The 14,187-nt window shown below is 42.1% G+C and overlaps 1 protein-coding gene across 3 annotated transcripts in view; it reads right to left on the bottom strand.

The window, feature by feature from the left end:
* Positions 1-1,341: 1,341 nt before the first annotated feature.
* LOC135522562 (vacuolar protein sorting-associated protein 41 homolog) overlaps positions 1,342-14,187 on the bottom strand; it is a 32,758-nt gene continuing 19,912 nt past the window's right edge. For all 3 annotated transcript variants that reach the window (XM_064948941.1, XM_064948943.1, XM_064948942.1), the window contains 21 exons: positions 12,697-12,816; positions 12,262-12,475; positions 12,046-12,143; positions 10,326-10,455; positions 10,075-10,190; positions 9,877-9,933; positions 5,657-5,718; positions 5,427-5,508; positions 5,135-5,227; positions 4,872-4,999; positions 4,563-4,707; positions 4,211-4,252; positions 4,064-4,114; positions 3,826-3,963; positions 3,476-3,530; positions 3,133-3,273; positions 2,898-3,034; positions 2,468-2,567; positions 2,308-2,352; positions 2,076-2,155; positions 1,342-1,952 (listed from right to left, as the gene is read on the bottom strand). In XM_064948941.1, coding sequence (XP_064805013.1) covers positions 1,872-1,952; positions 2,076-2,155; positions 2,308-2,352; positions 2,468-2,567; positions 2,898-3,034; positions 3,133-3,273; positions 3,476-3,530; positions 3,826-3,963; positions 4,064-4,114; positions 4,211-4,252; positions 4,563-4,707; positions 4,872-4,999; positions 5,135-5,227; positions 5,427-5,508; positions 5,657-5,718; positions 9,877-9,933; positions 10,075-10,190; positions 10,326-10,455; positions 12,046-12,143; positions 12,262-12,475; positions 12,697-12,816 — 2,115 coding nt within the window. In that variant the 3' untranslated portion in view covers positions 1,342-1,871. The remainder of the gene's footprint in view (positions 1,953-2,075; positions 2,156-2,307; positions 2,353-2,467; positions 2,568-2,897; positions 3,035-3,132; positions 3,274-3,475; positions 3,531-3,825; positions 3,964-4,063; positions 4,115-4,210; positions 4,253-4,562; positions 4,708-4,871; positions 5,000-5,134; positions 5,228-5,426; positions 5,509-5,656; positions 5,719-9,876; positions 9,934-10,074; positions 10,191-10,325; positions 10,456-12,045; positions 12,144-12,261; positions 12,476-12,696; positions 12,817-14,187) is intronic.

The following is a 14,187-nucleotide window of genomic DNA, read 5'->3' as shown; positions in this document are numbered from 1 at the left end:
TGCAAAAAAAAATCCAATCTTACTGAAACAGATCACTTGTTTGCTTATCCCTCTGTACTGGTATAACTCTACTACTCACACCACTCCACTCCAGATCCCACCCCCTTGACCCACCTTCCTCTACTTTCTTCACTGCCTCAGCATAAGACAACTTCTGCACTACTGTAACCCTGGAAACCTCAACCTGCCCCTCTCCCACCGGACATTTCCGGCTCCCCAGCCCCATAGGCATGCCTACAATTAACACATACTACTTTGTCTCATGCCCTTCTGCACACTTTTCACACCTAGGAACCTCCCTCCTGCCCATATGCGTGACACTTGTAACATAACGTATTCGGCACAAATGCTTGTACGGGATAACTTATATATCCTAGCATCCCTTAGTCGGACAAAGACTCAACATCAAAACTCAAAAGGACAGACAACGACTATTTCACCATTCACGCCACCCTGTCTGCGTCGCACCAAACGACGAGCATCAAACACCTGGAATCTTCCCCTTCAGTTGGTTAACTTTCACATTTACCCATACTCCAGTAAATCACTCCTCTCAATGGCACCCTTTCCTTGAGAGAAAAAACAACGTCACTGCTACTGTCACAGACCAATCTTTATCCTGAGCCTCGGATTCCAAAAACTTCACACCTACCACCTCCGATATTTCGCCCTCATTCACTTCCATGTCTCCTCCGGTCTTCAATACGGCGTATAGCTCGCTCTGCTTACACTTTCTACCATTCTTCTTTAACAAATCGTCTCCCTTGTTTTGCCATTATTAGCCAACTCAAGCTCACCCTCATCCTCTCTCTCTTCAACCTCTTTCCATCCATATTACAAGTATATGTCTCTTTATGAGAATACTGCACTTCTGACATAAATCTGGTTCTTGCCCTCTCAAGGGACGCCATTTAACCGGCTGTCACAATCTCCGCACAATCAGCACGAACGCCTCAGGATTTAGCGCTCAACAATGCATCCCACTTGTAAAACAGCTGCTTCGTCTTTGTTTTTCTTTGTCAGTTTTCAGAGCACGACTGATCAAATCTAAGAGATATAGCATTTTGCATGGGTAAGGGCTACTGATTTGACAACGTCATTGGACAGATCTACAAGAAAAGGATATCCAACTAAAATATTGTTTGGAGATGCTGTAGACAGGGCCGTGTTATCTAAGCAGAGTGTAGTCCTCAATAGAACAAGTGATACCTTCCAAGAAATGTAATGTCACTGAAGACCAAAAGTAATGTCTTTCTTGTAGAGAATTTGTAGGTCCATTACTAAATACAGTATATTAATTAATGAGCTACAGTGGAAATTAGAGATCACTTTTAACACACATTGAGATTTCAAAATCCTTTTATTTGGAATCCTAAATTCATTGATCATTGAGGTTCAAAGCAAATTGCAAGAAGTGAAATAAGAGGAAATAGAGCAGCATTTCTTCTTTTATTTTAGTAACAGTTAAAGGTAGACTCAACGAAATGACGTGGCCACAGGCAGCACCACAAATATTGGGATGAGTGAGATGCAAGACTGCCGCTCTCACACGTTCACACAGTTTCTGCGCATGTGCACGGGTTCGCGTCACACGGTTACAGCCTTGTAGCCAGGGAGCCAAAACATGAGAGAAGTTGAGCCTCGTACTTCAATGCTCTTAGTTGTTGCGGAAATTGACCCACTATGCTGTTTACTTTCTGCCTCCATGTCATATCGCGGAGTCTACCTTTAACATTACAACATATTATGCATTTGATACAACAGAGCACACTGTGACAGAGGAATAAGCTAAAATCTATCAACCCAGAGATTACCATTCACTCCAATTGTGGAAAGAGGAAGTGATGGCATGGGAAGGCGAGCATTTCCTGTTACTTCTTCATCTCCAGTATTCCACTTCCTGGCCCTCTCCGCTTCGCACTGCAGATGTTGCAAAACTGGACCCCGGGAATCTGAAAGAAGAGAAAAGGCAAAAGCCATATTAGGCAGGAAATCTGCTGCTCTCATCTGAAAGTCCATACTCTATATGAAGTGAGGAAGAGAGGGGGATGAAAGGAGATTGGGTAGATACTTACCGTTCCAGGAGAAGGTAAACACTCCTTGTGGAACATGTGTCTGCAGTGGAAGACCACCACACTGAAGTTCTGGGCCATATCTACGCCAAAGGAGCAAAACATGAACGCAGGTGTTTTGAATAGCTTCAAATGCAATGATGGTAAGAAGCATCCCAATTATAATACTAAAGTGTAGACACTATATATGAATATGCAACATTATACTGTCTAATGCTTAATAAGGTAAGCCCACCTGATGGTAATATTGAAGCGTGACAGGATTCACAGATGTTCTCTTCTGAAAAAGAAATCAACAATTCAAACACAAACAATAAAACACAACAAAACTAATGCTTAACGAAGTCATTATGTTCCAACAGTTTGCACATCCACACACAAAAACAACTACCCACCATCCACCCTGACCCCTCTCATCTGAGTCCTATGCATCTTCTGGAGCAGTGACAGCGAGTCAGCCACCAAGATCTTCTTACAACCCTCCCGGAGCAAGATCTGAGAGACAGTGAAACAAAACCGTTTAAGAGGCAAGGGTGTTGTTACAGTGATATTCTAGGTACACTATGTGATGGCTGATGTTTTGACATATGATAATGATATATTTATCATATTTCATTGGAAATGTGTTTTTTTGCATATGCCACTATCCTCGAGACACCCTCTGAGAGTGGGGTCACGGACAGAGTCATCCATTATCAACGGCGACCCTGGAGTAATTAGGGGTAAGTACATTGCTCAAGGGCACATATTTTTCACCATGTCGGGTCAGGGATTCGAACTAGTGACCTTTCGGATACTGGCCTAACGCTCTAACCGCTAGGCTACCTGCAGGTTGTAGTCTTGGAGGATCTTGACCAGTGAGTCTCTGAGGTTAGGAATCTCCATGCCCTCCTTTATGCGGTGGATGAGTAAAATGGGATCCACATGTGTCCCAATGTTATTGAGGAGACCAGTAATGAAGGCTTGAGAGAGGAAAAAGACAAACTTAAAATGACACCTGTGGAAACACTATGCAGTAGGCCTGATCATTTGAAAGTGCTTCTGTATTCACGTGACTTACGTGGCTTATCGATGGAATACGAGATGAGATCCTCCCACAGCTCAGCGTCATCCTGCTCCTTGGCGAACTCTATGGCCTTGTCCACATCCTCCAGTTCCTCCATGATCATCTGAAGAGCCCGTCTACAGTTCCCCATTCTGCCTATGAAGGACAAGTTACAGTGGGTCAGTTTCCTCAGACCAAATGCAATTAGATACCTGACTGGATGGAGGTATAGTTCAAGCTTGTCCCTCGATCTAAAAGCATTTCTATCCATTTATAAAGAACTTATGAGCATTTCTCACCAGTTATAATGGTTTATTCAGTAACGTTAATGTCACAGAAACTGTAAGGGGACACTTACTGAGCAGGAAGACAGTTTCCTCCACAAAGTTTCTCTCCTGACAAATTTCCAGAGCCTAAAAAAGATAGGGAAGGCAGTTGCAACACACTTGAGTTTCAGAAGTAAGATGATTAATTCTTCTTCTATTGTAGTAATCTGACATACATGATAAGAAAATATAGATCTAAATTCGAAGAAATGTACTTCATTCCATTGTTGTGGTTTGTGTCGCACTGCTTTGCTTTATCTTGGCCAGGTCGCAGTTGTAAATGAGAACTTGTTCTCAACTGGCCTACCTGGTTAAATAAAGGTGAAATAAATAAATACAAATATTTGTATTTGAGCACACAGTTTTGAAAGTGTCTCAGTACCTTTTCTAGTGGGCAGTGGATGCTGTCTCTCAGGAATGGCAGTAGGTTGGGCCGATCGTATTCAGCATACAGGCCAATTTGTCTCTCATGGTACCGCTGACCCTTGTGGTGGTCCCTCTTGAATAGTTTGTGGAGATACTGAGGAGGTGAAATGCCATGTTAAACACAATTTTCAAATCAAGATAATCATAGGAAATTAAAAACGTATAATCACTAAAGAACTTGTAGTGTGACTCACAATGTGTAGCAGCTCAGGCCTGTCCCTGAGTTCCACCACCACTCTGTCAATCTGTATAACATTGAAGACAGAAACATCATTAGCGAACAGCATGTGCTTTCATTTCAAACTCCCCAAGAAAGATTGAGGGAACCCAAGTACACATACCAATATTTTGTCTTCGTTATCCAGGAGCATGTCGACAGCTTTCTGACAACACAAATGAAAAGGCCATTCTTCAGACAAAGAGACACACAAAGTGACTTATGACCTTTGTGGCCAGACAATCCAAATGCAATAAGAGCTGTGTGTATGAGGCACAAGGACTCAAGACGGAGGGTTTCCATGACTTTTGCACAGTTTAAAGCACTCAAAAACGGACTTTCAAAAAAGACAAGTTGATATTACTATTCAAGTAAGGACAATTATACGCATAACACAGCCTTAAACAGTAGCAAGGTCCTATGATACAGTAAGGAGTCTACTTAGTAAAACAATTGTGCATGTGCTGGTGAATCACCTCTTTATCAAAGTCCATGAGGAGCACAATCTTGTCTTCTATGGAGGAGAAGAGGTCGTGTTTGTGGATCAGCTGGTAAACATCTTTATGCCTCAGTCTCAGGTAGATCTCCAGGGCTCGGTCATACCGCTGGTCATATGTATACCTGCATGGACAGAAGAGAGATTATTTACACACACACACACACACACACACACACACATACATACATATATATAACTAAATAAATAAATGAGGAAAATAAGCATTGCAGCAATAGAGAGGTAATGAAGTCAATCAAAATGCTCAAACCAGCATAGAGTCACTCACAGTTCAGCCAGTGTGGTGAGCAGGGTGCTGTTCATGGGGTCCTTCTTGAGGTGGTCAGTGACTGCCTGAACAATGGTCATGTTATTGTAGAGCTCTCCTGGCCACTCACGGATCAAGGTGGCAAAGCCCTTGGAGAAAGAGGTTGCAGAGAGAGGCTTGGTTAATGCTATTAAATTTGGTTATTCTTGAGTACTTGTTATAATACGAGTTATAACGTAAGGCAGTAAGAAGACTACCAGACCATCAGGAACAGACAGACATACCTCATAGTCTGACTTTAGAAACTCGTGTAAGATCATCTCATAGATGGCAGGTCTGAGACGCAGGTCCCCTCTAGGCAAGTACTGACTGATGGCCTGAAGATGCAGAGACAGGAGGAGAGGTGGAAAAACAAAAGGAGAGAGATGGGAGGGAGTTACTTGAGGGAAAGAAAACTAATTACAACAGTTAATACAGAGGGCAATACTGAGAGTATTGTTCATTCCAAAACTTGCTCAAAGTCTCTAATGCCATAATTTCCCACAAGTTGCAAGATCACAATGTGGCCTGACTCACCTTCAACTGCCCAATGGTTTTAAACCTGTACACCTCATTCTCCCAGAGTTCCATGTTTTTCCCCAGCACCTTCTGACACTTCCTGGACTTACAAGAACACGAGAGAGAGAGAGAACACAAGAGAGAGAACACAAGAGAGAGAGCGAGAGAAAATAATCACCACATCTACTCCTTACACTGGTATTTTGCAGAAGAAACACTCAACTGAAATAACTAAAAGGCTGAAGTACCTGGCAGCGGTGTCATAGTCACCTTTCTCCACCAGGTGATTGATGTAGGCCATCCCAATTTTCTGATTACAAAAGAAAAGACACTCTATGAGGGAACACAACATGAGTAATGGACTGTATCCTCTGTAATTTCATCAAATGTTGTTTCCAAAAATCCACTTCATTCTTTTCCTTGACCTCAACAGATCTGTAAGTTATTATTAAGGTCAAGAAATCCTGTAAAACCACAGCCCCATCTAACTTAAAGTGAAGAAAGTAGAGGTCTTAGATCTTCGTTAGAAAATTAGACAACTAAGGGATCGCAAAGTGTCAAGGCTTGAAGACATGCAGTGGACTACAAAAGTATTGGGAAAGTGACAATTTTTTCCCCCCAGCAGTTTGGATTTGAAATGATAATGACTGAGGTTAAAGTGCAGACAGTCAGCTTTAATCCATATCAGGTGAATCGTTTAGAAATTACAGCACTTTTTGTACATAAAGCCCCCCCCCCCCATTTAGGGGACAAATTCACTTGTATGTGTATTAAAGTAGTAAAAAGTTCCGTATTTGGTGGATGCTACCATGCTTATGGATAATCCTGACTGAATCGTGAATAATGATGAGTGAGAAAGTTTGTGCATCAAACATCAAAACCCCCAAGACATGCTCACCGCTCAACATTACAAGAACTGGGGAGGTGAGCATTTTTGGGAGAAACTATATTTGTGCATCTAACTTTCTCACTCATCATTATTCACGATTCATTTCGGATTATCTGTAGTCATGGCAGCATCCACATTAATGCAGAAGTGTTGAGAAACATACTGTATTCTATTCTTATTTTACAATAAAAGTGACTCCAAAATGACACAGTACATTATTTACCTCGCCCTCCATTTCTCAAATCTGACCATAACTCTATCCTCCAGATTCCTGCTTACAAGCTAAAATTAAAAGCAGGAAGCACCAGTGACACGGTCTATAAAAAAAGTGGTCAGATGAAGCAGATGCTAAACTACAGGACTGTTTTGCTATCACAGACTGGAATATGTTTCTGGGATTCTTCCGATGGCATTGAGGAGTACACCACATCAGTCACTGGCTTTATCAATAAGTGCATCGAGGACGTCGTCCCCACAGTGACTGTACGTACATACCCCAACCAGAAGCCATGGATTACAGGCAACATTCGCACTTAGCTAAAGGGTAGAGCTGCCACTTTCAAGGAGAGGGACTCTAACCCAAAAGCTTCTAAGAAATCCCGCTATGCCCTTCGACGAACCAGCAAACAAACAAAGCGTCAATACAGGACTAAGATCGAATCGTACTACACCGGCTCCGACGCTCGTCGGATGTGGCAGGGCTTGCAAACTATCACAGACTACAAAGGGATGCACAGGCAAGAGCTGCCCAGTGACATGGATCCTAGATTTCCTGACGAACAAAATAACTTCTATGCTCGCTTCGAGGTAAGTAACACTGAAACATCCATGAGCGCATTAGCTGTTCCGGATGACTGTGTGATCACGCTCTCCACAGAAGATGTGATTAAGACCTTTAAACAGGTCAACATTCACAAGGCCGCTGGGCCAGATGGATTACCAGGATGTGTACTCCAAGCATGCACTGACCAACTGGCAAGTGTCTTCACTGACATTTTCAACCTCTCCTTGTCTGAGTCTGTAATACCAACATGTTTCAAGCAGACCACCATAGTCCCTGTGCCCAAGAACACTAAGGAAACCTGCCTAAATTACTACCGACCTGTAGCACTCACTTCTGTAGCCATGAAATGCTTTGAAAGGCTGGTCATGGCTCACAACACCATTATCCCAGACCCACTCCAATTAGACCCACTCAAATTTGCTTACCGCACTAACAGATCCACAGATGATGTATTCTTTATTGCACTCCACACTGCCCTTTCCCACCTGGACAAAAGGAACATCTATGTGAGAATGCTATTCATTGACTACAGCTCAGCGTTCAACACCATAGTGCCCTCAAAGCTCATCACTAAGCTAAGGACCCTGGAACTAAGCACCTCTCTCTACAACTGGATCCTAGATTTCCTGATGGGCCGCCTCCATGTGTTAAGGGTATGTAACAACACCAACATTAAGTTTGCTGATGACAGTGGTAGGCCTGATCACTGACAACGATGAGACGGCCTATAGGGAGGAGGTCAGAGATCTGACCGTGTGGTGCAAGGACAACAACCTATCCCTCAACGTGATCGAGACTAAGGAGATGGATTGTGGACTACAGGAATAAGAGGACCGATCACGCCCCCATTCTCATCGACAGGGCTGTAGTGGAGCAGGTTGAGAGCTTCAAGTTCCTTGGCATCCACATCACCAACAAACTAACATGGTGCAAGCACACCAAGACAGTCATGAAGAGGGCACGACAAAACCTATTCCCTCTCAGGAGACTGAAAAGATTTGGCATGGGTCCTCAGATCCTCAAAACGTTTTACAGCTGCACCATCAAGAGCATCCTGACGGGTTGCATCACTGCCCGGTATGGCAACTGCTCGACCTCCGACCGCAAGGCACTACAGAGGGTAGTGCATACGACCCAGTACATCACCAAGATCAAGCTTCCTGCCATCCAGGACCTCTATTCCAGGCGGTGTCAGAGGAAGGCCCTAAAAAAATTGTCAAAGACTTCAGCCACCCTAGTCATAGACTGTTCTCTCTGCTACCGCACGGCAAACGGTACCGGAGCGCCAAGTCTAGGTCCAAGAGGCTTCTAAACAGCTTCTAACCCCAAGCCATAAGACTCCCGAACAGCTAACCAAACAGCTACCCAGACTATTTGCTCCCCCTCCCCCACTACTCGCTGTTATTATCTATGCATTGCCACTTTAATAACCCTACCTGCAAGTACATAATTACCCAAATTACCTCAACACCAGTGCCCCGGCACATTGACTCTGTACCGGTACCCCCTGTATATTGCCCCGCTATTATTATTTACTGCTGCTCTTTAGTTATTTGTTTTTCTTATCTCTTACTTTTATTGTGGTATTTTCTTAAACTGCATTGTTGGTTAAGGGCTTGTAAATAAGCATTTCACTGTAAGGTCTACACCTGTTGTATTCAGCGCATGTGACAAATCAAATTTGATTTCAAGTGGGCACAAAAAAAATCTGAAACACAACCTTAATAAGCAGCAAATGCATCCAACACATTTTTCTAGTGAAACGCTTGATTTAGTCATTGTGTACTATGAATACAGGACTAAAAACTCTACTTTTTGTATTTTAATATGCTTATGTGAATTTGTCCCAACACTTTCGGTCCCCTAAACTGGGGGGGACTATGCACAAAAAGTGTACTAATTTCAAAACAGCTCACCCATATGGATAAAAAAAACACTCAAATTAAAGCTGACAGTCTGCACTTTAACCTCAATCCTTGTATCATTTCAAATATAAAGTGCTGAGATACAGAGCACCCCCCCCCCCCAAATAAATGTTTGTCTCTACCCCAATACTATGAGCTCACTATGGTAAACGCAAATAGTATTTAAGTACTACAGGTTGAATACTCAGGTCAGATGCTACTAGGGTTCAACCCATTAAGTAAGTGGGTGAAACACAGTAAAAGGTACTGCATTGACTGGCTCCCAAAGTTGTTTTTTTTAAACCCATAAAATGCTTGTAAGTAAGTAAGTGGGTGAAACACAGTAAAAGGTACTGCATTGACTGGCTCCCAAAGTTGTTTTTTTTAAACCCATAAAATGCTTGTAAGTAAGTTCATGGTTTGAAAAAAATATATATATATTTTTTTTTTAAAGAGGTCTAGCCTTCCATCCAAGGAACAACGACATTCCAGAAAGAGCAATAAACTGTTCATAATCCTTGGGCCAGGAAAGACATTTTAAAATGTAACCCGATTATTTTAGTAAGAAAAAAAGAGAGCCAATGAGGCTTCTTTCACTGCAGCACAGTGAGAAAGGAGAAGATGGTTTGTAGCTAGTGTGTGTGAGACATGAGAGAATCTGTATGAGGGGACAGGCGCACAGGCGATGTGTCCTCTGCAGTTTAGGGTTAGCAGTAGGTATGGTCGGGTGTGAAAGGTAATATTCATACTGTTACTTCACTGAAGTGGGTTGGGATTTGGTCAAATACATACATGTAGGTAAAATAGGAGTAGGAATCACACATGAATAGCAAGGAATTGCACTATTCTGGGAAGGAATAGCACTTGACATGTCCAATGCCTATACAGTACCTGGACTTCATGGCGTTTAATGTTCTTGAAGCTGATCTCGGCAGCCATCAGAGCTTCCTGTGAGAGAGAAAATACGTTTTGGTAACACGGTAACAGCCGACAGTTATAATGCATTAGTACTGAACACAGATGATATATCGCAGCAAAATACGAAGTTCCCACATGAAGTCTGCTTGATTGGATGATTATAACACCAACCTCATACTTCTTCTTGTCCAGCAGCCAGTCAATGTGGTCATCTTGGTCTCTCTCTTTGGCCACCACAATGTCTTTAGGGCTGATGATGTAGTAGAGGGATTCTCCCTCGGAATGTTCTGTTGACACATGAGAATGCTGGAATGATCTTTAGTACATGATATATCCTGCACAGTAGTTTATAGTAGCTAGAATAAATCTGTAAATACAGTGTCACTGAGTAGTGTTTGCCGGGGCTTATCTGATTGGCTCACCCAGTCGGTAGTCTCGACACTCGTTCTCCTGGAAGTTGCGGACGGTCAGGGCATCTGATGAGATTTCCTCATAGCCCTCTGGAAGAGGCTGGATGATGTCCAGACAAGGCCGCGCTCGGAACTCCTCCTCCTGATCTCACACACACACAAATGGTATATAAAGTGCCTTGAGAAAGTATTCACACCAAACTTTATTTTTTTATTACAAAGTGGGATTGAAATGGATTTGTCATTTTTTGTTAACGATCTACTCATAAATAACATTAAAAAAACGTTATTTATGAAAAAAAAACACTAGTATATCCTGATTAGAAGAGCATTCATCCCCGAGTCAATATTAGAAACGCCTTTGGCAATCACTGCGATTACAGATGTGAGTTTTTAGGGGCAAGTCTAATAGATTTGCACACCTGGATTGTACAATATTTTCCATTCTTTATAAATTTTTATTCTTCAAGCACTGTCAAGTTGGTTGTTGATAATAGCTAGACAGCCATTTTCAAGTCAAGCCGACTTAAGTCAAAACTGTAGCTCAGGAGCATTCAATTGCGTCTTGGTAAGCAACTTCAGTTTAGATTTGGCCTTGTGTTTAACGTTTTGTCTTGCTGAAAGGTGGATTTGTCTTCCAGCATTCAGAACCAGGTTTTTCCTCTAGGATTTTGCCTGTGCTTAGCCCTTTTCCATTTATTTTTATCCTAAACATCTCCCTTCTCCTTGCAGATGATAAGCATACCCGTAATATTATGCAGCCACCACCGTGCTTGACAATATGCCACAAACATAACCCTTTGTATTAAAGACAAAAAGTACATTTCTTTGCCATTTTTTTTTGCAGTATTACTTAAGTGTTGCAAACAAGATGCATATTTTATTTTCACTCTGTCATTTAAGTTAATATTGTGGAATAACTACCATGTTGTTGATCCATCCTCAATTCTCATATCACAATCATTAAACTCTGTAACGGTTTTAAAATCATCATTGGCCTCATGGTGAAATCCCTGAGCGGTTTCCTTCCTCTCTGGTAACTGAGTTAGGAAGGATGCATGTATTGATAGACCATCCAAAGTATATTTATAACTTAACCATGCTCAAAGGGACATTCACTGTCTGCTTTATTTTTTTATATTTTATTTGACATCTACCAATCAGTGCCCTTCTTTGCAAGGCATTGGAAAACCTCTCTGGTCTTTGTGGCTGAATCGGTGCTTGAAATTCTCTACTCAATTGAAGGACCTTATAGATACAGATAATTGTATGTGTGGGATACAGAGGTGGGGGTAGTCATTCAAACGTCACGTTAAGCACTTTTATGGAATACAGAATGTGTCCATGCAACTTATTATGTGATATTTACTCCTGAACTTACTTAGAGCAGCCATAACAATGGGGATGAATACTTGACTGAAGACATTTCAGCTTTTCATTAAAACAAACAAAATGTTTTCACTTTGACATTATGCGGTATTGTGTGTAGAACAGTGACAAAATCTCACATTTGAATCCATTTTACATTCAGGCTGTAACACAAACAAATGTGGAAAAGGTCAAATGGGTGTGAATACTTTTACTTTAGACAAACGCACACACAAACCAGCGAGCGCGCACAGACAGACGTAAACACACACATACAGACAATATCAACATTTAAATACCATGGCTGTGACCGCTTAAGCCATTCCATCATGCAACATATCTACTGTTTCTAACCAAACATTACCATGTGATCAGAGTTCTCCTTCACAAAGTACAGGGTGACCAGCTGGTCTGCTAGAGGCGCCAGGCCACTGATGAAGAACTCCGTTTCAAACGCAGACACTACAAGAGAGAAGAAACCCACATTACTACAATTCCAAACTAATGTGCTTACCCCCACATTATATTACATTAAAAGTTCCACAAAACATTTTTGTTATCTAACAATACATGTTCTCACCAATTTCCACATAACGGCTAGGAAGGTCTCTCAACTCTGTGTGGCCCCTCTCCTTCACAACACAGATCTTAATAGAGGAGCCCCAACCGATGATAAGGGTGGAGTTGTCTTTCCAGCACAGACTGCAGGGGTACATATCAGGCCGCAGGCTGACGTTATCCCGCAGGACGTTGGTGATTCGCTGTTTGGTGCTGATGTCATAAATCTTCACCCCCTGGGAGAGACCAAGACAAACAGAACATGTTCACTATGTGTACGTCCAATGCACTAATCTATGTAAGTTGACATGCTATATGATGCAATAAAAATCCTAACATATACAATAAAGTAAATCATCATAATGATTAAATATTTAAATATAAATTAAAACCACCAACTAATCGCCGTGTTTCTTGTTGCCACGTATCTGCAGCTTTGACGGTTCTCCTTACTTACCATATTGTTGGCCCAGGCGATGAGATTGGCCCTCCATTGGACGTTAGTGATGGTGCCCTCCCCCTCGTGCAGAGTGGACGTCTTCCAGCGGTTCAGCCAGTTCTTCTCGTACAGCAGCAGCTTGGGAAGGCAACATCAAAAATAAAAACACACATCAGAATCACGTGTGTCACCAATGATATCCAAATCAGCACCAGTTTCAAAAACAGACAAACAATCGTGTCCTTGGAGCGGTGGTTTGTGGTTCTGTATTTCCACCACCAGAGGGCAGTAGAGCACAGGGACAGGAGGGTCGTCTGCTGTGTCAGTGGGCCACCCAGAGCAGGAGGATTGTGTTTAACTTTATCATAAACGTTAAGTAAACGGACACTGTGTTTTCCAACTTACTTCAAGTCAGTGAGCAGACATGATCCATCTTCACATGATTCAACTAGCCTATCAGTGTGTATGACATGATGTGACAAAATAAGTGGAAGGAAAAACTACAGATTGCATTAAAGATGTGGTCTTTGAAACACAGATCACCTTCATAATAAAAGACTGGCAAAATCAATTCCTGATTACTTCAGTAGGTTTGACAGACAAAGCCTTCACCATATTTCTCTAAATCTCTTTGATTCTCGTCAATGGCTTTGAGACAATGATGGCTGTAGTCACTCTTTCCAGTCATTATGTAGACGGCGGAGGCGTCACCTCAAAGGCCATATACATAAAAAGCCTTTCAGGCCCTTTAAAAACATCTCAGTGTCATACAGATGGATGTACAATACCACATAGGTATTATGTTCTGGGGAGTGAGATGAGAGAGAGAGAGCCCCGGCCTCTCTAATTCAAAAAAAAAGTCTGAAAATGTTAACAGTTCTCTCCAAAGAGAGGATATAACACTGGCAGAACTGTGGAGACAGAATTGAATTGCCTTTGACAGGATGTGGCTCCAGTTGAGGCTTATTGATTTTCATCACAGGGCGCTTTATCGAGGGTCTTGAGAACAGGGAGAGGAAAGAAATCAGTACCAATTGAAAGAAAATGGTTACACTAACAATGAGCGTTTCCTTAGAAAAGAAAGGTGGATTGGATGAGTCCAGAAGCTCGCTCTCACCAGTGCTGTAGATATGTATACATCTTGTTTTGTATCTCTCCAATGGTCATTGAAATACAGTACTGTACAGATTTTCAGTCTATTTTAATAATTTATACTCAGTGACACTGCAGACTGCAGCCTTTGTAACTCAAAAGGGAACATTAATACCTAATATATATCAAGTTTTTTTCTGGAGTCTGAGACAAATTAGAGAGGAAACTGCTGTGTGCCTGCCTGTCCAGGACCCTAAGACTATGGGCCTTCCTGATAATGACATCTATTTGGTGTGCTTGTGAAGCATTGCCTTTCAAACACTGTTGAGCGAGCAGCACTTTGTGAAAATGGGCCGTTCTCCCCGGAGTGCACTCCAGAAGAGACAGGGGAAAGTAAGAGCCTTTCACATCACCCAG

Source organism: Oncorhynchus masou, chromosome 30 (assembly GCF_036934945.1).
Source record: "Oncorhynchus masou masou isolate Uvic2021 chromosome 30, UVic_Omas_1.1, whole genome shotgun sequence".
Classification (NCBI taxonomy): domain Eukaryota; kingdom Metazoa; phylum Chordata; class Actinopteri; order Salmoniformes; family Salmonidae; genus Oncorhynchus; species Oncorhynchus masou.
The sequence above is the reverse complement of the archived record's forward strand: the minus strand, read 5'-3'. Positions and strand labels throughout refer to the sequence as shown.